Source organism: Zootoca vivipara, chromosome 7 (assembly GCF_965207765.1).
Source record: "Zootoca vivipara chromosome 7, rZooViv2.hap1.1, whole genome shotgun sequence".
Lineage (NCBI taxonomy): Eukaryota > Metazoa > Chordata > Lepidosauria > Squamata > Lacertidae > Zootoca > Zootoca vivipara.
The window spans coordinates 65,386,604-65,408,445 of record NC_142590.1 but is presented as its reverse complement, the minus strand read 5'-3'; the positions used below and the strand labels follow the sequence as shown (position 1 = coordinate 65,408,445).

The 21,842-nt window shown below is 41.2% G+C and overlaps 1 protein-coding gene across 4 annotated transcripts in view; it reads right to left on the bottom strand.

Moving 5' to 3' along the window:
• Positions 1-1,206: 1,206 nt before the first annotated feature.
• The window catches only part of CEP250 (centrosomal protein 250), a 136,735-nt gene continuing 116,099 nt past the window's right edge, over positions 1,207-21,842 (bottom strand). For all 4 annotated transcript variants that reach the window (XM_035122190.3, XM_035122191.3, XM_035122188.3 and 1 more), the window contains 18 exons: positions 21,015-21,208; positions 20,401-20,528; positions 20,096-20,265; positions 17,935-18,114; positions 17,245-17,379; positions 16,158-16,301; positions 14,808-15,646; positions 13,950-14,109; positions 13,273-13,630; positions 10,813-10,940; positions 9,314-9,434; positions 8,271-8,425; positions 5,066-7,525; positions 4,022-4,150; positions 3,501-3,653; positions 3,018-3,125; positions 2,721-2,768; positions 1,207-2,178 (listed from right to left, as the gene is read on the bottom strand). In XM_035122190.3, the coding sequence (XP_034978081.3) occupies positions 1,897-2,178; positions 2,721-2,768; positions 3,018-3,125; positions 3,501-3,653; positions 4,022-4,150; positions 5,066-7,525; positions 8,271-8,425; positions 9,314-9,434; positions 10,813-10,940; positions 13,273-13,630; positions 13,950-14,109; positions 14,808-15,646; positions 16,158-16,301; positions 17,245-17,379; positions 17,935-18,114; positions 20,096-20,265; positions 20,401-20,528; positions 21,015-21,208 (5,892 nt within the window). In that variant the 3' untranslated portion in view covers positions 1,207-1,896. The remainder of the gene's footprint in view (positions 2,179-2,720; positions 2,769-3,017; positions 3,126-3,500; positions 3,654-4,021; positions 4,151-5,065; positions 7,526-8,270; positions 8,426-9,313; positions 9,435-10,812; positions 10,941-13,272; positions 13,631-13,949; positions 14,110-14,807; positions 15,647-16,157; positions 16,302-17,244; positions 17,380-17,934; positions 18,115-20,095; positions 20,266-20,400; positions 20,529-21,014; positions 21,209-21,842) is intronic.

Below are 21,842 nucleotides of genomic sequence, written 5' to 3'. Positions count from 1 at the left end.
GGAAAAACAACCTGCTTCCGGTTGGGGGCTCTGCCGCTCCGCCCCCCCCGTTGCTATGGCAGCTACGGTAAAGATGAGTGGGATTCCATACAATCCCCCTAAGAATTCAGGCGGTCCCGCTTTTTATAGACGGTTAGGATTTTTTAGTGCAGCCCTGACCGGACAGCGTATTTTCCTCATCAACGAATTTAAAAGTAGCAACGTGGGTTTTTTCCTCTCCCCTCACCCCAACTTGGGTTGTGAACCGCAATCCTAAAGAGACTTAACTGAAAATGGAAGATCCATTGAAAGAAAGGGGTTTGCTTCCATGTAGAGAGGAATGTATGCAATGGTTTTGCGAGGGGTGTGTGTGTGTGTGTGTGTATATATATATATATATACAGTATATATTCTGCATTCTGCCGAATGGTAAGGGGGGATTGGAAAGACCTTTGGGAAATCAATTTAATCAACATTTTGTAGGAGAGGTTTTTGGCTGGACATGCAGACCAGCCTTAGCCCGCACCTCTCATTAAACATGCTGGTGACATCCAGTTCTGCTTTTCTCTTTCTTGCCTGAGTCAGGAAATAGGAGACTACAGCAGAATAAAGGTTCCCCACCCCTGTGCTAGAGGAACTAGCCACTCTGTGTTTAAGATAAAACAATAAATTGGAGAAATTATCTATTTCTTGATGGAATACTTGTCTTAAATGAACCCTAGCCTGAGATCAATTTGATATAGGGCAAGTAAAAATTTTATAGATTAAACAGGAGTATGTTTCAGATGATATGGTACCTGGCTTCTGTAACCCAAAAATAGACGGTAAAAAGCAACTTTCTACCAAACTCTGCTCTCCCAGCCAGCAAAATCGGGATCATGGGAAGTTACTGGAATTTGCAAACTTAAAAAGAGAAGTTTCAAATAAAATAAGGTTGCAATCTTAACTCTGCTTACCTAGGAGTTCTTGCCATGCTGATGAAGCTGTGAAGGACACTGCATTACAAAAACAACCAGTGACAGGATCTGAGGGGAAATCTCAAAAAGGAGTGTATGAGACAAGCATACAGTATACTTATTTCAGAGGGGTGTGTGAGTGTGTTTCTTTTTGCAGCTGCAGGTCCAGCAGCACAAGCTTACACCCTTATACAGACATTAAGGGCTAAAATCAGCATAGAAAGTACAGCTTCCTAACAAATAGAAACAAACAAGATAGAAACTGAAGAGATCAAGTAAAGTAGACATTTAATGTGGAAGGGTATTTGAGTTAAAAAAGTTAAAGTGAATATATAAATATTAAGAAAATATTTAGTACAAAAATACTGAACAACTTTAAAGATATTTTACAATGAGCTGCTGCGTTCAGAAGAGGGCAAGACATCAATTCTGAAAAAAATCTCATTACCCAATAAAATTATTAAGGAATTCAGATAATGCTGCTTTGGTTAGAATCCTTCCCCAACATTCAGTTCTGACCTGACTTCTATGTAAAATCTGGCTGGAACTTTTTTTCGTGAACTCCCATCTCCCTCAGGACTCAATTTCAGCAATTCACTTCTACTCTCCCCCACCAGAAATTCAGTTCTCTTTTTTGTTTGATTCTCATTCTTAGCTCAGTGTTCTGTTCTATGACACAATCTCCGCAATACATATCTTCAGCTACTTAATATGCTGCCCACCAGCTATTCTTGTTATTTCACAGCTTGTTTAACATGATTGACTCCAAACAATGAACATACAAATTGGCAGCATGGGTCCTAGGAGTCCAGGCCTAGTTGAGTGAGGTGAAGCCCCCTGCATATTAATGATTATACGCAGTTCAATATGGGTTGAAGTTCATGTTGATGAAAGAGTCTTTCAAGATTGTTCTGTTGGAGGCACTTCTGCAGAGCTTCTGGTTCCTGCCATTTCCTTCATGCTATCTTGAGGTCTTCTGGACTGTTTTGGGTGTTGAGTTTATTGGTTGTTTTCCAGAAAAGAAACCATCCCAGCCTACTGCCAAGCTGTGGTTCAGAGTTTCATCCAACTTGCGAGTCTCCAGTTCCAGGACAGCAGCCTCGGGCTCCTTAGCCACAGCAGCTAAAGAATCAGAAAGCTCTTGGTGTAGGCAGGAAAGCTCCTGGTTTGTTTTGGCACAGCAGTCAACATAATCCTGCTTCTGCTTCCGCTCCAGCGACAGCTGCTTTTGTAGAACAGAAACCTAAAAAAAAGAAAAAGATAGTATCAGGAACTACTAGATGGTTTGATTCTGAGTATCTTGCTTTCAACAGTTCTGCATCTCAGCACGGAACAACTTCAGTCCCATTTTTTATATCCAGGTTTATTATTATTAATCATTTCTAACACTTTTCAATGTTTGCATAGTGAGCTATGTATGTAAACATTTTATACATATACAGTAACATGCAAGAACAAGACCAAAGTGACATGATCTGCAATAAACAGCTATGTTAAAGGAGGGACTAAGATTTCAACAGATTAAGGTGGGGAGGAAGCATACATCCTCTCTCCCTTAAAAGATTTGTCTGGATGCCACTGATGGTAAAATGCTTCAATGAATCTCCGTTGGCTCCAATTATTATTACAGTACTTTTAAAGGACGGTTTGTAGGGGCAGATGCTACAGGTTAGCCATCTCTACTATAGGGGCTCATTACAGTGGAGATGCAAAACGGAAGAAGAGGTAGAGAAAGAGGCACGCCGTTCTGAAAGCCTCAGTGTGCTATAGAAATGAACTGCTCACCTGTTTTTGTAACTCTTCCAGTTGCTTATGGAGAACCTGAATTTCTTCCTAGAGAGAGAAAAGTGACAAGATTCAGCCACTTGCTTATTTTCAAGATGCCTACAACATGGGGGGGGGGGGGGAGTACTAAAGAGGAAATTTGTTTTTTTCCTCCGATTTATCCAAGGACAACTGAAGACAACAATTTATGAATAGCACTGAAAAAGAGTTTAGAGACCAGCATACTAATATCCAGAAGAAAAGATATTACAGGACAAAAATAATTGATGGGTTTTAGAGTATTTAGAGTATTCAGACCTTTGCTAGAGATGGAACCTTTTCGGTGCCAGAATCAGCCTGGGAGAGTCCAGAGCTCAGAGAAAGGTCTCCATGACTTCTTTTCAGTCTCCTACGTTCACGTTCTACCTGAAAACAAGAGAAGAAGCAGGCAAGGGCATTCACAAAAGAGATTATGACAATGATCATCAGGACAAAGGGGGATAAGCAGAAGAAGGATGTGAAAATGCACTGGAGCTGAGCAGGTTAGGTTGCACAGGGCATTGGTATTCTGGAAAGCACCAAATCTCTGAAGACAAAGTATGAGAGAAAAGAACAAAAAGATCACTGGCCCATTCAATCAGTAAAGCAGTACAAGCCTGCACTGGAAAAATCAGGAGCAGGCACTGTTGCAGTATCTAAAGGGGTGGGCAATGAGTGATAAGGTAGGTTTACCATAAATTTCACTGGGAAATGGGGAGGAGGCACATGAACTAAGCCTGATTCTTCTTTTTGTAACCTCACCTGCTCTAGTGCACCTCTAAGCTGCATATTGTGCTGCTTTAGGCCGTGTTTATCATTTTCCAGCCTGGCAACAGCTTGCTGCAGAAGCTGCAGGCGTTTGCATAAGAGTCTCCTTTCAGCTATCCATGTCAGCTCTCCCTCTTTTCTCATAGCCTGCATGATGAAGAAAACAGGGTGGGGTAAAGAAGGGACCATAAAAGATACTGGAGTTGATATATATGCAGAACAGACACTTTACTCCACGAATATGACACAGTTTTTTCCTTCTCTTGGAAAGAACCTCCTTGTCTCAGCACCATAGCTGCCAAGTTTTCCCTTTTCTCACGAGGAAGTCTATTCAGCATAAGGGAAAATCCCTTTAAAAAAGGGATAACTTGGCAGCTATGCTCAGCACTGTTGTTACTGGAAATTAGCCCCTTAAACTAGACACGTGCCATAAATTGGGAAACTCAACAATCAACATCAGAATTCAAGTGTTCTTCTCAATTTTGGTATCCTTCCCACCTGTTCCGTTATCTTACCTTTCCAGCCTCCTTTTGCCTTATTTCTGGCATATCATTTTCTCTGGGTAGCAGACTTGCATCTCCTGCCAGAGCTTTAGTAACTAGTTTCTCTTCCTCCAGAGCTCTGAAAGCTGTATCTAACTGCTCCTGTGGAACAAACCATATTACTCACTTACCTAAGTACCCAAGTAGTTACACAGACTTTTAAAACATGTTATTACTGTGTCCCTAGAGTGTTATGCACAAGTGAACTGTATCTAAATGAGGGTGTGTCTGTCAGGGTTCAACCCACAGCTACTTGGGTTCTTTCTATCTCCTACTTCATCTTATGAGTTACTCGTGTCCTGCTAATTACACCCCAGAGCAGGGGTAACCAAGGTGGTGCCCACCTATTGTTGCTGGACTACAACTCCCATCACCCCTGGCCACCAGGCATAATAACTAGGGCTGATGGGAGTCCAGAAAATCTGGAGAGCAACACAGAGGTACCTCACTAAAATCCCATTTTTATAATGCTATCTAGCTAAGACAGTTTCCTACCACAAAGTACAAAATGAACTGAAGGACAGATACAATCTTACCACGACATATAATCTTACTTTATTTTTAGAGAGTGTGCTGAACGTAAGAAGAGCCTTGCTGAATAAGGCCCAAGGTTCATCTAGTCCAGCATTCTGCTGTCATAGCAGCCAAACAGATGTCTGTGGGAAGTTCACAAACAGGACACAAGTGCATCCATACCCTCTCTACTTGTGATTTCCTGCTATTCAGGGACGTGCTGCCTCCATTAGTGGAGCTAGAACAGGCATCCCCAAACTTCGGCCCTCCAGATGTTTTGGACTACAATTCCCATCTTCCCCGACCACTGGTCCTGTTAGCTAGGGATCATGGGAGTTGTAGGCAAAAACATCTGGAGGGCCGCAGTTTGGGGATGCCTGAGCTAGAACATAGCCATCATTCCTGTAGTCATTCACAGCCTTATGCTCTGTGAATTTGTCTAATCCCCTTTGTTATAACAGATCAACTTGCAGGGTTTTTAAATAGCACCACTAAAATCCTTACTTGAAGATGAAGCCTGTCCTTATCCCTTTCTGAAACCATGCTCTGTACAATAGCCATTTCTTCTCTCAGGACTCTCAAGGCCTCTTCACTCTGGGCCAGGGACAAACCCAGCTTCTGTGCTCTCTCTCTCCATTCTATCTCTTCACTTTCTGTCTGTTTCAGAATAGCGGCCAGACGATCAAATTCCTGTCTCTTTACTCTTTTCTCATCTTCCAAGTGTTGAATTTTTTCATTTTGCCATTGCAACTGTTGGTCCTTTTCCTGAAGAGACTTGTTCTTGGCTGCCTCCTCTTCCTTCCACATAAGAATTTTTTGGATATAGCTCTGTAAATTGCAGTCTCCCTTCTCTTCCGATTTCAGAGCAGAAACAATTTCCTTCAGCTGTTCACTGCAGGTTAACAATTCCTTCTCTTTAACTCTGACTCTCTCTTCCAGCTGCTTCACATTCTCTCTCTGCCACTCAGCTTCCTCATCTTTTTTCTTCAGTGCATGTTGAAGATGCTGTATGTTCTCAAGATGTTCCTTCATCTCATCTTTCATTAGCCTTTGCACTCTCTCATTTTGAGTTCTCTCTTTCTCCCTTTCTTTCTGTCCTTCTTCTAACAAGTCTTCTTTTTCATCCCCTTTCAACTGCTTGTGTTGGTGCTGAAGCTTTTGGTGGTCTCTCTCACATTGTTCTTTCTGTTTAATTACTTCCTCCAGGTGAGTTGCCCGATTCTGGCATACCTGTAATTCTGCAAGAGTGACTTCTACTTTAACCTGGTATGTGCTAATTTGCTCAGCCTGCTTGTGAAGCTCATCTTCCATTTCTGACATTAATTGCTTCGTTTTATCTAGCTCCTGCTTTAGGCTTACTATACTTTTCTGTTCCAACTCTTTCTGCCTCAAGAGTTCCTTTATGTACCTTTGTAAAGATTCTATCTCCTTGTCTTTGTCTTGAAGAGAAGATCTGTTCAACTCTAGTTTCTCCAATAGAGATTTAGTATGTGCTACTGCTTTTTGTGCTTGTTGCTTAAGCTGGCAATTTTCTTCCTTGAAGGACTCCAGCTGCTTCTCACCATTTCTCTGAGCATGCTCTGCTAATTCAAGATTTGTCTGCATTTCTCTCACAAGCCTTTCTTTCTCCTCCTTGTGTTCTTCTTGCTGCTCTTTCAGGGACTCAATTTCTTGCATTCTCTCCTTTAGCAATACCCTGAGTTGCTCCAACATATCAATAGTTGTTTCTTGCAGCTCTTCTTTCTTCAGCTGCTGCATTTGCTCTTTCTGAAACTCTGCACTACCATCTCTCTCCTTTAATACTGCTGCACTGTGCTGGACATCTCCAAGCAGAACTCCTAACTGCCTTTTCAGTTCTTCTTCATGTTTCATTTGAAACACCAACTCAGTGTTCTTTTCCTTCAAGAATGCCTCCGTCTTACCCAAAAGTTCACGAAGAGCCTTTAATTCTGTTTCCATTTCTCTTTCCAGCTCTTTTATCTGCTGTTTTTGTGACTCAAGCTCTTGATCTTTCTGGGTCAACATGAATGTCATCTGTTTTACTTTCTCTTGCAGTTCATGGAGATGGTTCTCACACTGAGCCTCGCACTGCTGGAATCTTGTTATCTGTCCCCTCTGGGATTCTACCTCCCTTTCTTTGTTCCTGAGAATGGCCTTCATGTGTTCTAGGCTTGTGTGAAGAGACTTTTCCCGCTTCCCCCCCTGTTCTTCCCGTTCTTGAAGTAGCTGCTTTTGAGATGCGAGTTCCCAATCTTTTTCACTCAAACTTATTTTCAAGTCACCCAACTCTTTCAGCAGAGCACCAATTTGTGCTGAATCATTCTCTTCAGCAATGCGGATTTTTTCTTCCATGATTTTCATTTCTTTGTCTTTTTGCTCCAGATTCAAATTCAGGCTTTCCATTATAGTCCTTTGGTTTTGTAACAGGTCTTCTAGTATTTGGATCTTGTCCTGTTGAGATTTCACATTCTGGAGTGTCTCTTCTAGATCTATATTCAGTCTCTCTAGAGCAGCCTCCTGTGTTTTATTCTGCTTTCCCAAGTCTTCAATCTGTTTGTTTTGAGATTCAATTTCTTGCTCTCTCTTTTTTAGATCTTTAGTGAGATGTTCCACAGCAGATTTTTGCACGTCTCTGTGCCTCTCCAGTTCTCTGTTTTGTTGCAGCACGGATTTTATTTCTTCATCTCTTTTTCCTAGAGTAACAGTTAGGCAATCCAGATTTTCTTGCAAACCTTTTTGCACTTCTGCATCTTGCTGCAAAGTCATAAATCTCTTTTGTTGAGTCTCTGCTTCCTCCTGTTTAATTCTGAGAGTGGAGAGAGTTGACTGAAGCTCTTGTTCTAGGGACTGATTCATCTTCTCCATGGCATTTGCTCGAATTTCAGAGGCTGTGACAGATTCCCGAAGAAGATCCAGCTCCCATGTCAGCTTTTCCTTGGCCATTTGTAGCATGTCTCGTTCATTCTGAAACAGAAATATAATTATTCAAAATGCAGAAGCAAACTGCAACTCTTTGCTCTCTTTATGTAGAGTGCTAAGCTGGCCATGATGTTAGCTGAACCACCCTGGTTTTTTTTTATTGTTAACTATATATATTAACAGGAAATAGGATGGTTTTCAACATAAGCTTTACATAAAAACCGAACTGATTACCTCTCTTTTTAACCAAATGTCGGCTGAAGTGGCATCACTTCACATAATAGACAAGTTATTTGAGAATAACTTTCTGAAATGTTCACAAGAGGGCATGCAATATTTCTTCCAGATTGAGAGAATCTTTAAGCCATAACAGAATAACACAAGGAGCAAACTATTTGATTAATCATAAGACACTAATTAAAAATCAGACTCTGAATAATAGAAGACTACAGTACTATGACACTTCACTGAATTTTATTATTTTTTCTTCTGGGTATTCTTCATTTGTGTTAGTGATAGTTGTTTATCAAAAACTGTTCAGTCCCTGCAGTTAAATGCAAAAGAATTAGCTGGAAGCATTAAACAGGCTGTGGGAGATAAGTATAGCATTATCAAAAAGTAGAGGATGTTGTAGGTTCAATGGGCATGGTTCTGCAAAAGCTGTAAGAGAAGGAAAGTAAATCCCTAATAGATGCTGTCTCACATCAAGAATAGTAACATTCCCCATCAGATATTCATGAGCCTGTCTAATTTCATAACTGGACCTCTGCAGACCACCTGCTAGCCTTACCATTACATCTTTTCTTTGCTTCTCTGTACTCTCAAGAGTCTTCTCCAAAGCAATCACCTTCCCATGCAAAGTCACATTCTCTTCTTTGAAAGCAATGACCTCTGCCTTCAAGGCAGACTCTAGGGAGCCTCGTCTGCCTTCTTTCACATTTTTTTCTGAAATGGAGAATGTAAGAAGAAAAGTAATTTTTTTTTGTTTTTGGCACCAGTGAAAGATCTACCTCTTCCTCCAGACTTTTGGTGAAGATAGAGGTCAATATTTTGAGACTTACATATTCTTATTTATATGACAATGAATAGATTAAAGTGAGCATACTTGAATACTTTTAATGCTGCATAATGTTTTATTGGTTCAATTTTATTGTGTGCATCTGCTTTTTACTATGTATTACCCTGTTTCTCCGAAAATAAGGCGTAGCCATACAATAAGACGTAGCAAGATTTTTAAGCATTCAAGGAATATAAGCCATACCCCAAAAATAAGACATAGTGATAGGCACAGCAGCGATGCCGGCCGCGGCAGGAGGAGGAGGAAAAAATAAGACATCCCCTGAAAATAAGCCATAGTGTGTTTTTTGGAGGAAAAATAAATATAAGGTGGTGTCTTATTTTCGGAAAAACACAGTACACCCTGAAAGCACTTGGCAATGAAGTGTGGGATAGAAGTGGCATAACTAGACAAAAAAAAAACATTACAAGCTGCAGCTATTTTGAACAGTGACCCCGCCCCCTGCAAGGGAAGCTATATTTTGGAACCGTTTCTCTAAAACAAACACTGTAGATGTCTGGTTTGCATAACTTAATGTCCCGCAGCTGCTGGATACCTCCCTTTATTCCTTCTTATAATACACCCAAAGCAATCTGCATAAAAAGGGCATCTTTTGTCTCCAACCCCTGCTATACATGACACAGCACGTTTTATTGACATCTAATATTTTTCATATTGTGGATTTCCCCCAGCTTCCGCTTTTTGAGCAGACAGCTCTACTTCTGGGAGATCTATGACACTTCTGAGGCACTATAGTGAAAATGAGGAGTCTATACCTTCTTGGCTTTGATCTAGCCACTTTTGAAGCTCTTCAGCTTTGGCACTGACGCGGTCTCTTTCTGCTTCCTTTTCACTGAGGTCTTGCTTCAGTTTTTCTGAATTCTTTCTCATCTCATCCTGCAAGAAAAGCAAGGGGTACAATGTATGCTACACATGTCCAATAAAGAGCACAGTAAAATAAGGAGAAAGACCAGGGGGCCCCAAAGGCTATGAACAAACAAACCCCTCTTTTCAGGGTAAACTACACATCACACAGAGTTCTGTATAAATCACACTGTAAACCTTTTCCTTGCCAACTAGTTTTTATCTCAAAAATTGCCCTATTTGAACCACTTTTCCTCTTGCAGGAAAAGGTAGAGGTTCCCAAATCTTTTTCTCCTGTGAGAAGAAATTTTGAGATGAAAATTGCCTACTAAGAAAAACACTGTTCCACCTTCCTACCCACCAAATTTCTACTCTAGGCTACAGGCTCTAGAAACTACTTTTCTTTTAAAAAATAGGCATAAAAAGCATTAAGGTAATGTTACGTAAAACTCTGTGTATCATATAGTTTGGCCCCCAGGAGCGTCTTAGGACCAAGTCAGCAGTAAGAAGTTGTGTAGGGCTTGAAATTTTATTCATCTGAAACACTGGAGAGCTCCTGATAGTCAATAGACAATACTGAGCTGACTAAACCTATGGTCTGACTCCGCATATGACAGCTTCCTATGTTTCTAAAATCATCTTCTCTCCACAGCAAATGGCACTACAGCAAAACCCCAATACGTTGAGGCCTAGGTAGTTGCATTAGTTGCTTTAGAAGACAGAGTAATCAGTCTTTGTTGAACACAGTTTTGTCAATACAATAGGAAAATGCATTCTGAGTTTCTGCATATCCAGCTGTTAACTAGTTGTACTAAGAAAAAGCTAAGTTTACCTCAGTTAGCTGAATCACAGGGCAACTTTTGCTAAGCTCAGAATTTTTTAGCAGCAGCAGAAAATTCAGATAGACAGAACCAACTATAATATTTTTAAGGCATATATTTATCTCCATTCCTAGTGAGCCACATAAAACCATTAGTATGACAGAGAACAGATATGGCATATATTATTATATTAAGCAAGCTGGAGATTCATTTGCTAAACACAACAAGCGAAGAAGTAAATTCAATACAATGGTACATCCTGATAATTATTACTATAGTGCTTAATGCAACCTTGGGTAACCTAGTATTCTCCATGTGTTTTGGATGACAATCATAAACTGGCTGAGACTGATGGGAGTTGTAGCCAAAACATCTGGAGAGCACCAGGAAGACCAAGGCTGACTTAATGTATACGAGGCACCACATGGAGGATTAATAGTAAGGATGAAACTAAGTGCTTTTTATTTTTCTTTTAATTCATGGGAAATGTATTTGTGCTTCAAAAGTTTACTATATCCCTTTAAACTTGGATGCCAAGGAAAGACAGTGATACTGTATGATTTATTAAAAAATGAAAGCAAAACAATTACCCGTTCTAGGCGAGTCTGCCAGAGTTCTTGCCGCAGGTCCTGAATAGCTTCTGCCACTCTCTCCACTGTAAGCTCAGCAGAAAGGTCCTTCAGCTGAGATAAAGACAGTCCCGTTCCATTATCCTGTTCTGAAGAAATAAACCTCCTCTGTAACAGCGTCTAGCTGAAGGGATGTTAGGCAAGATATAGAAAATCATTGGATTATTTTTCATTGAAGGCAGAACTAGATGTTGCAAGAGATATTGAGCTGCTGCTACTGTTCTCTTTTTCTTGTAATGCAAGAACTCTTCAGTGCAAGATAAGGGTGGGAAGATGGAAGAGATGCATGATGTAATACCAATAATGTATGACATTGCATATTCCAAGAAAAATATAGCAAAAAGACACAAAGGATTCCTATTTACTGCACATTTGTAGTGTCCCTGGGCACACTTCTGGTGTGGAGGGATCCACATGACCTTGTGCTTGAATTGTATGAATTCCAGTCCATCTGCCCCCTACCCTGCCACCCTTGTTAAAGCAGTTTCTCCCTAACTTGGAAGAATCTAAGTATTACTGTTAAGTCCAATATAAATGCGAAAACTCTCAAGATGCGGCTGTTTCAGAGAAAAGCTATTCCATTTTGAATGTAGTTTCTGACACATCATATGGCATTTATTGAGGTGAGCTCTATAACCACTTCTCCCTGGTTCCAGTTTGGCACATCTGAGCCATTTTATTTCCAGATCAGCCACATCTGTTGCTTTTACTTTGAAAGGAAGGAGAAAGAGATGGCAATCCTGCTGTGCATAAGCTGAGCTTGTTGACAAGGTGCAAGTCCCATCCAGTTATTATTTTTTTAAAAACCAACTCTGCGGGTGCAGCAAGAGGGATGTACTACGAAATGTATGTACAACTGTATGTCAAACATTTCCTGTGGCTGGACAATTACAAAAATCAGGCCCTGCTTCATACTTTCTATGCATGCTCAGTGAGGTGTAATAGTGGGCAAGAATAACCAAGAACAAGATGAGCACTTTCAGATATGCACCACCTACTGATGTGGAATAGCATAGGTGCAAAAACAAAAAATTGGGAAAAGTGGGGATGGTGCCACGCTACCCTGTATTCTGACAAAAGTGGAATGAGAAGGGAAAGATATCAGCAGAGGGGTCCCATGTGGAAGTACCCACAAAGCAACAGCTTCATAGCTCTTGAAAAGTCTGACCTCACAGGGTAACCATCATACCCAGTGCATTATCTACACAGTCCACAAGATGTCAGTGCTGTCACACAAACAAGAATCCAAGGAATCAGTGCAATTTGTAGCTAGGCCCAAGACTTGTCATTATGACTTATTTTCAGCAATATTCCACAGAAAAATGATAGTGTTCCTATCCCATCTAATCTACACACCTTGGCCAGTCCCCACCACCCCAATCTTCTGTGTCCGATTCAACTCTCAGGACACAGTTGACACTACTCTGCTATTTGATGGGTCTTAACTGTTTGGCACGGTTGAGTTTTCCTTCTACACAAAACCTTGTACCATCCCTACAAGGAAGTGGCCTCAAGACTTTTGGTGCTATCAGTCAGCTCTGCCTCCAACAACAGCCTGTTCTTTCCTCTGAGCTAACCCAACTAATCTCAGGAAAGATCAATTCCATCCTGTATACCTGAGACAGCTAATGGCTTCACATGTGCCACATGTTGGTAGGGGCTGCTTAAATAAGCAATTTATACCACTGCTATTGAAAGGAGCAAGGTGTCACTCATTATAATAATAATAAATTTTTATTTATACCCTGCCCTCCCCAGTCAAAACTGGGCTCAGGGTGGCTAACACCAATAAAATTACAATAAGACATAAAAGAAAACAATTAATTAAAATACAGATTAAAATACAATATTAAAATTTAAAATGCAGCCTCATTTTAAGTAGTCCATAAATCAAAACCATGAGGGAGGAAAACACAGGGGTCAGACTGAATCCAACCCAAAGGCCAGGTGGAACAGCTCTGTCTTGCAGGCTCTGCGGAAAGATGACAAATCCCGCAGGGCACTGGTCTCCTGTGAAAGAGCGTTCCACCAAGTTGGGGCCAGGACTGAAAAGGCCCTGGCCCTAGTCGAGACCAATCTAACCATCTTATGGCTCGGAATCTCCAGAATCTTGTTATTTGTGGACCTTAAGGTCCTCCGTGGGGCATACCATACCAGGAGAGGCAGTCCCGTAAGAACAAGGGTCCTTAGCTTTAGGCAAAGATGGCAATATTAGGTCATTTTGCCACTCCTTAGCAAATCCATTTGAAGTTGAATCAACGTGAAAGGTGTGCCTTTTCAAGACATCATATTAGAAAATAAGTAATAAGAACCAAAGCACACACAAAAATGTATCTTCCCCTATTGCAGAGTTCTGACTCTGTCACATATTCAACAATTTACCTGCAAAGGACATAATACTAGTCCACTTATTAGACTCACCTCTTGCACTGAACAATGAGCTTCGAATAGCTTTGTCTCCTCTCCCTCCATGCTCCAGCTTTGCCTCGGGACTTTTGCACAGCATGTACTGCAGAACCGAGTGGAGCTTAGTCAAGTGAGACTGTGCCTCCCAACGGGCAGAACAAGCACGCTGACATTCCGATGCCAATGCCAATGCCCGACTCTCTGTGCTGGACAGGCTCAGGCGTAGCTGAGATACTTCACCTTCCAGCATTTTCATGGAGTCCTTCAAAGATTGCTCACTAGCACGGGACTCTTCCAGGTTCCGGGCGAACTGCTCCTTATGAGCTACCAAGGCAGCCTCCTTCTCTAGCACAATTTCCCTGAGGGATTGTATCTGGGGGAAGGCAGATACAATGATATTGGAATGGTGGATTCGAATGAAAAGAAGTTAGCACCGGGTGAATAATCAACCAAACAAAGAAGAGAAGCTGGATATCATTTGCATAGAAAGGAGATAAGGATATAATTTGCTTGTGAAAACACACACACACACACACGTATATTTGGAAGTCAGTGTGTTATGGAAAACACGCCATGTTTGGGAGGGGGGCTGTATAACAGAAGCACCATGTGAAGCAGATGGGGGCTGGCAGTAGGGCAGAGAGAAAAAAGGCAGTATTGCACCCTGTATTGAGGTTTTTTCCAGGTAATACCTGTCTAGCGAGCTCCTGCTCTTCTCGTCTGTGCTCAGCAAGTAGCTGCTCTGCTTGCTGGAGTGCAGTATTCAATTTGGTGACTTCACCCTGGTGAGCACTATCACTGTCTTGCAGTCTCTTGAGCCTGAGTTCCTTCTGCTCCAAGGATGCAGCCAAACTGAAACCAGAAAAAAGCAGGACTTCTATTACAGAATGAAAAACAAAAACAAAAACCCTATGCAAGCAAGTACAAGACTTGGCTTTTCACCTTGGTTCTCTTGCATGACACACTTATGAAAGACTTGGCTATGGCAAACAAACAGTGTGCCAACCACAAGACACTACACTTATGCAAAAATAAACAAATGATAATCTCAAGTGCAGACTATGTATCTTGTATATATAATTTCTATGTAATTGCACAAAAAGGGGAATTTAAGTGAAAAGGAGGTATTCCAGTTACAAACTTCATAAATGGGATGGGGAGCTGGCGCATAGTGGTGGTGGGGGGCTGAGGGCAATGGGCTTGGGTGCATTTTTCTGGGGGGTTTGCTCACACCGCCCTGTCAACCCTCCGCTCCTTTGTGAGGCTAGGATCTGATTCACCAGGTAAAATCATTCAGGTCAGATGCCAGCTTCGCAAAGCAGCTCAGGGCTGGCAGGGCGGTGTGAGAAGATGCACGGAGGACCCCTCTTTGCTAAAAGTTCCAAATCAGGCAATTGATGCCCAGGATTTCTCCAAGAGAAGCTTTCAAAAGTGCAGTTTCTAAAAAATTATGTATACATACATAAGTGTTTAGACATCGGGTCTGCAGAGGTGAGATAGCTATATGTGAGACTATTAGTCCACCCACAAATTATGAGAGTTGTGCTCACCTGGTGCGTTTCTGCTCCAAAGCATGCAATGCTACTTTAAGATCTGAATTCTGACGTTCAACTTCCTCCAACTGAGTCTGTTCTCTCTTCATCTTCTGTAGAGCAGTGCTCTGCTGTTCCATCTCTTCCTGCTTTGCCTGCAGCTCCATGGTCCGACATTGCAACTCCTCTTGCTGGGTATGGAGAAGGGCCTGCAAATCTGAATTCTGATGTTCAACTTTCTCTTTCCAACTCTGCAACTCTAAATAACGTCGTTCTGCCTCCTCCCAACGGTTCTGATGCACCACACTCTCATGTTCCGCTTCCTCCTGCTGTCTCTGGAGCACAGCCTTCAGCTGTGCATTCTGACGTTCTACCTCCTCTTTTTGGTGCCGCAGTTCTATGTTCTGATTTTGCAGTTGCTTATTTTGACATTTTGCCTCCTCCCACTGCCTCTGGAGTGCAGAATGCTGCTCTGAATTCTGGCGCTTTGCCTCCTCCCACTGGCTCTGCTCCCTTTCCAGGGCCTGAACTGTGGCACGTTGGTGCTCAATTTCTTCCTGCTTGCTTTTCAGCTCTCTGTTCAGATGCTGTTCTTCCTCCCATTGACTTTGCAGCATACTATGCAGCTCTGTGTTTCTGTGCTCCATCTCTTCTTTCTGATTCTGCAACTCCATGTTTTGATGTTCTCTCTCTTCTCGAAGTTTTCTTTCTGCTTCCATCATTTTCTGGAGGTGTGAAATTTCCAATGCCTTCTGTCTGGACAACTCTTGGATGTCACTTAAATGCTGCTGAGCCTCCTGGCTAATCAAATGGCAAGAATCTTTTTCTGTCAGTAGTTGTGACTGCAACTCTTGTACCTAGAAATAGACAGGAGAATAGCAAAGATGCAGCAGTTACAGTATCCACTTATTTTAGACATGAGGAGATAATATACAGATTCAAGCATCTTATTTCACAGTTTCATGTCACTTTAAACATCCACTTTAACAGAATGCAGTTTTTTCTTTGCTTTATAAACCAAGCCAGACTTTTTTATAAGCATGATAGAGACATTGCCCCATTTGAGTAACATGAAAGAACTCTGGTGAAACAGGATACATTTTAGCATGCCTAGGACTTCTTATACAGAACCAAACATATGGCTTTTCTTGGAGTATTGCATCAAAAAATTTCCAAAACTGTTTCAAATAATGGCTTTTTGGTTTCCTAGTACTTCAAGTAGTTTTCCACGATGGTTTGGGAAAGGTTCCCATAACTTAGTTTTACCCCACAAAGAGATTTCAATTTTTACTTGTCGAAGCAGCTTATGAAAAACCACACATTTGGCACTGAACAAAATGCTTAGCACATAATTCTAAGTAAAATCACCTGACTTTGCAAAGAGTCTCGTTGTTTACGGAGAAAGTTGATTTCTTCTTTGAGAGACTTGAGCTCCTCCTTGTACTTCTTTTCTAGTGTTTCTATAGTACTGTGGGCCGCCTCCAGCTTAGCTTCCAAACCTTGCAAAGTATCCTGCACTCCCCACCCGGCCAAAAAAGTTGAGTTATTTCCAAGGTTCAGGTTTGGTCAAATAAGAGAACTATTCTATAATGTGCAATTATAAAACATGTACAGCAACTGCTGCACAAGATAAAATGATCTACATCTCACAACAGTCAGGCCACAAATCTTGTGGGATGAAGATTAAGTACTTCAGTCAAAAATCAATAAATATCAATAAAAAGATGAACAATTATGAAACAGACATAAAATGCAAATTTCAATATAGCATATTATCATAGCAAGTATCTAGGGGAAATGTAGGGCATAATTAAGGATAATACTCTACAAAGAGAAATGGGGTATATGAGGAGCATGCAATGAAAGATAAAATCTTCACACTGGCATCAAAATGGACTCAAAAAAAGAATGAGGTGGCAGCTTTTCGATATAACTTACTCAAATTATATTGGAAAAATGGAGGGCACAACAAGAAAAAGCTGCAAGTAGCTACATTTATGGTTTTGTCTAAAACCATTTGGATAAACTTTTGTGGAAGGATTTCATAAATGCCTTAGTTACCAAATGTAAGCCAAAATTTGATAGGTGCCAATAAGATGCAATTTTGCATTAGAATTAGAACCCATCTCCTTGCTTTTGGTTCTATCACACGTCACAACTTTGGAAAAATGCAGAAACTGTCTGAACCTTAATTAACAGACATTCAACAAGCAGTTCTTCAAAAATGAAGCAACTGAATTATCAAATGTGATTGGGTTGGGCGAGAGTTCTGAAATCAGTCATATGCACATAATCCTAGGAAAACTTTTCACACACCATGTAATTGGTTCAAACTATCCATTCATTGAGCCAACTTTCTATCATGTTAATATACTTTATTTCATATTTGCTTCATAAGCTTTCTGCTGAATTCTTGGTAGATGTCATAAGGTTTTCTGCTCTGGTCTACTAATACCTGCTCCCTCTCTTGGTTCTTCTTTATTTCCTGACGGAGATAATCTAGCTGCTGGCAAGTACTAGTGAGTTCCTGTTTTGTTTGGAGGTGAAGCTCTTGTAATGATTTCTTCTCATTCTCTTTTTCTAGCAGCACCTAGATATTAGCAAGCAGAGAATTTAAAACATTCCAGCTGAACTCCAAACTGATCAAAGGATTGGAGCAGGTCCCCTGTGAGGAAAGATTACAGAAAATGGGGGCTTTTTAGTTAGAGAAAAGGTGAATAATGATGACATGCTATAGATGCATAAAATTATGCATGGTGCAGTATAAGTGGATAGAGAAAAGCTTTTCTCCTTCTCACATAATAACTAAAATACATTTTTTCCCCTCATAAGCAATCCTCATATAATACCTTTAGGCATGGACATAGCCTAGGGGAGCAGTTGCCTCCCCCTATCAAGTAAATAAAAAATACTTAACTACCTGAGGTTATCCCCCAACATAAAGCCTGCCTCCCCAACATAAAACCTGACCATGCCCACGCTTTTAGGATACCTAAAAGATCGTCTCACCCCTTATATACAAAATCCAATTACTATGGTCTGCGGTAGACGGCCTCCTGCAGATACCATTCCATCACAAGGTCCCCAAAGAGAAAGGCAGGAGTCGGGGGATGTCTCTAGGTCAAAAGCACCTATCAAGTTTTACCTCTTGCTTTGCATTTTCAGCCTTAATGAGCTCGTCTTTCATATGTGTTTTTACAGCAGTGACCTCCTGTTGTAGTTCCAGCAGCTTCCTCTCATAGACACTTTCATTCTCTTCCTTTTCCTTGACTATGCGCTCCAACACCTGCTCCAGTTCTAAACGGTGGCGTTCTCGTTCCCCTTCCTGGAAGCATTTCAGCCAATTTCAATAAATGAACAAAAAGAAAGGAAAAACAGTCCCACTTCTAGCCAATGATGTAAGGTAAGGTTTACTACTTACCTTAGCAGATGCTGTGTATAGTGTTATGAGTTTTGCTTCTGGGAAGGATATTTATCAAACTTTGCTCTGAGAGTAATAATTATCACCTATGGGTACTAAATGAAGTTTTCCTATTAGTCACTGGCCTATGGAACTGGTAGACTGTTCAACTGGAATGCCAGTCCTCCTTTCTCTGTGCGGCCATGCCAAAAGGGTGACTGTTTACAAACAGGATCTGCTTGAGCTCCTAGGGGTTTCGGAGACTGGGAAATTTCGTGCTTGTGGCTGCTGTTCTCCTAAACATCAGGCATCAGCTGCTGTTCTCCTAACCACTGGGTGTGGCATTAGCTATGCCAGGGGCACTGTGAGCTCTTCTTGGCAGCATTGTGTGCCTTTTATGTGTGTGTATGAGGTGGGGGACATGAAATGGATTAAGTAATATCATGATTTTTCCAGTTTCCAAATGTTACTTGGTGCTTTCCAAGCATAGCTAATATGAAAGAGTCATGAGTAACATTGCAATAGATGGGTATGGAGAGTTGTTAGGGACTTTGTTGCAACAGAATATTTTCTCCATTTTCTGCTGCTGTTATATGTTTGATATTGAGGCAAGCTAGAATACAAAATAGCTAGGCGTCTGTGTAAGGTTGGATGTAGCGGAAGCCATATTAGTTGGACCACAAGGTTGCCAGGCACAGATTTTTCCTGAACTGAATGATGCCAGAAGACTGGGAGATTTTGGACTAAAGTAAAAATTTTATGCAACAACAATACACGCACCGCATGAATTTGTTTTATATTGAAAAACACACTAGAAGTAAAAAAAGAAAAACAACCATAACAACAACAACAAAAAGTAAAAAATTGGGGCAACGTTTTAGATGTGACATATCATGCAACTGGAGGCACAGATGTACACACACAACTATTCCAGATCCATTTAACAAGGCAGCATACTATTATAGCAAGAACACTAACTACAATGTAGTGGATAGTATAAGGAAGCTACCCACCCCATCCCTCCATTCACTACAACATGGCCTATGTGCATGTCAGGTATTCAGAGCTCTTCACACACTTTAGTAACATTGTATCACTAATATTTTATCAGCTAAGGCAGAGAGGAGGAGGAGGAGGAGGAGGAGTTTGGATTTGATATCCCGCTTTATCACTACCCGAAGGAGTCTCAAAGCGGCTCACAATCTCCTTTCCCTTCCTCCCCCACAACAAACACTCTGAGGCTGAGAGACTTCAGAGAAGTGTGACTAGCCCAAGGTCACCCAGAAGCTGCATGTGGAGGAGCGGAGACGCGAACCTGGTTCCCCAGATTACGAATCTACCACTCTTAACCGCTACACCACACCACATCCTGATGCAGATGTATAAGAGAACCAGAGTTTAGGGATCAAGACACTGGACCATTATGTGTACAAAACACCTCTTGTCACCCTCTGCTAAGGTTTGCTGTAATGGGAAATTCCTGGCAATCTAAGGTAAGGTACTTATTTCTGTGTTCATCAAAACCTGGCTTCCCCACCTTTCCTCCCCCTGCATCTGTCCTCCACCAATTCTACTCCATTCTACTCTGTTGGGGGTTCCCCGGAACAGATATAGAGGGTGCACAGGGAGAGGAGAGAGGGGCACTTGATTGTGCACAAAGAAATCCTTGAGCTGACAAACAATTCACCTTAGCATTATGCTGAAAACAACCCATCAGAAGCAAGGTAGTTTAAAAGACATAGTTTAATTAGTACAAGGCATAGCAGTTGAATGGAAAAGTAAGTCTTGGTAATCATCTGGCATTTTGAGCCATTTATTAATTCTATCTTCTGCTCAATTTCCCACCTCCCCCCCCCCAAAAAAAATTTATATCATGAATTAAAGAGGTGACCATATGGTTGCTTACCAACTCTTGACACAGTGTATTAACTTCCTCCTTATGTACAATTTGACAGTGGTCAAGCATTTCTTGGTACTTCTGCTCGGCCTGCAAGAGCTGTTGTGCTTTTTCTTCCATTTCTTGCTTAACTTTTGACTTTTCAGCTTCCAGTTCAGTGCAAAGGCATCTCACCTCTCCTGTAAGAATAAACAAAGAGCAGGAGTCTGAATGTATGAGGCATAACAGCTTGTTTGACTGCTGGCCTTTTATCACATGAAGGGAGGATGCTCTGTTCATACTACCTTTGCTAGAAGCCTTTGAAAACATCTTACCTTGTATCACTTCTTTGGCCTGGTTGATTGCCTGGATTTTCATTTCCAGTTGACCCTTGGTAACTTCCAGGTCAGACACCTGCAGCTGAGCTTGAAGGAGGCTTGATTCCAGAAGATCCTTCGTTGATCTACAAATGACATATACAGAATTTGTGTGATTTTAATATCTTGCTCATGACATAATAAAGGAGGATGTAATCCCAGCCAGTTTTAGTACCCTGGAAACACTATGAAAAAATGAAGTCATTAATTTGTAGCAGTGCACCAGTCAGTTAGAGTCTAAATATACAGACAAGAAGGACAACAATCACAGGCCATTTGTCATGCTGATACAAGAGACAATGTTTGGAAGATCATGAATACTATTAAGTCTAAGCTTTGCAGCTTTATGGAAAACAGACCTGTCAAACTGTGCAGGATTTCAAACTTGGGCTTGACTTAAACATTTTTCCTGCTGTGCATTTGTTGAATTTCTTTCTCCAGATGTGGAACTACTTCTGCCACACGGTTGAACAGTCAAGACACAAAAAGCTGCATAGTCCTCTGATGGAAATCCAGAGCTCATCAAATAATTATTTGAATAGGCAAGGGCCTTCCTTTCATCAGCCTCTTACCTGTACTCTGCCACTTGCTCTGAAAGACTCCATCTCTCTCGTTCAACAGCCCCGAGTCGTACTTCCAATGTGGCTTTCTCACGCATTAATGATTCCTTTTCTTTGGATGTCTTGGCCAGCACCTCTCCAAGACGACTTGACTCCTGATGTGCATGCTCCAAATCAGTACTAGATGTCTCATGCTGGTGATGAGCCTATGAAGGAGAAAGAAAATCAATTTATAACACAAGGTAAAGCTCTGTCACATTAAGCAATAATGCACTGTAAAAAGAAACAGATCTATAGCTTCTTTTGAAGAATAGAAAAAATTGATCTCACAGAACAGAGGGAACTGCCTAACTGGACATTACAAAGAAAAATGGATCTGTTACAGATGGACTGTATTTCCAAACATTGCTATGGAGAAGCTTGATTATCTATACACAGGAGAGGACCCAAGTACAAAATATATAATTGCCTGAAGGCCACCGCACTTAATGTTTTACTGTGACACTTCACCAGTGGCCAGATTTTTAGAAAGAATGTGTATTGGAAAAGAGGAAAAACTCCATGAATGTTACAATGGCTGCAAAACATACTTTACCCAGAAACACTAATGGAGCACAAATAAATAAGATTGAAAATATTGTCTTATGCAAGAATAGTAAAATGAACTTTGTGAGGAGCAGCACTAGCTATTGAAGATTTATAGAATCTTAGAATTGTAGAGCTGGAAGGGACCCTGAGGATCATCTAGTCCAACCCGCTGCAATGCAGGAATATCCAGCTGTCCCATATGGAGATCAAACCTACAACCTTGGTATTATCAGCACCACCTTCAAACTAACC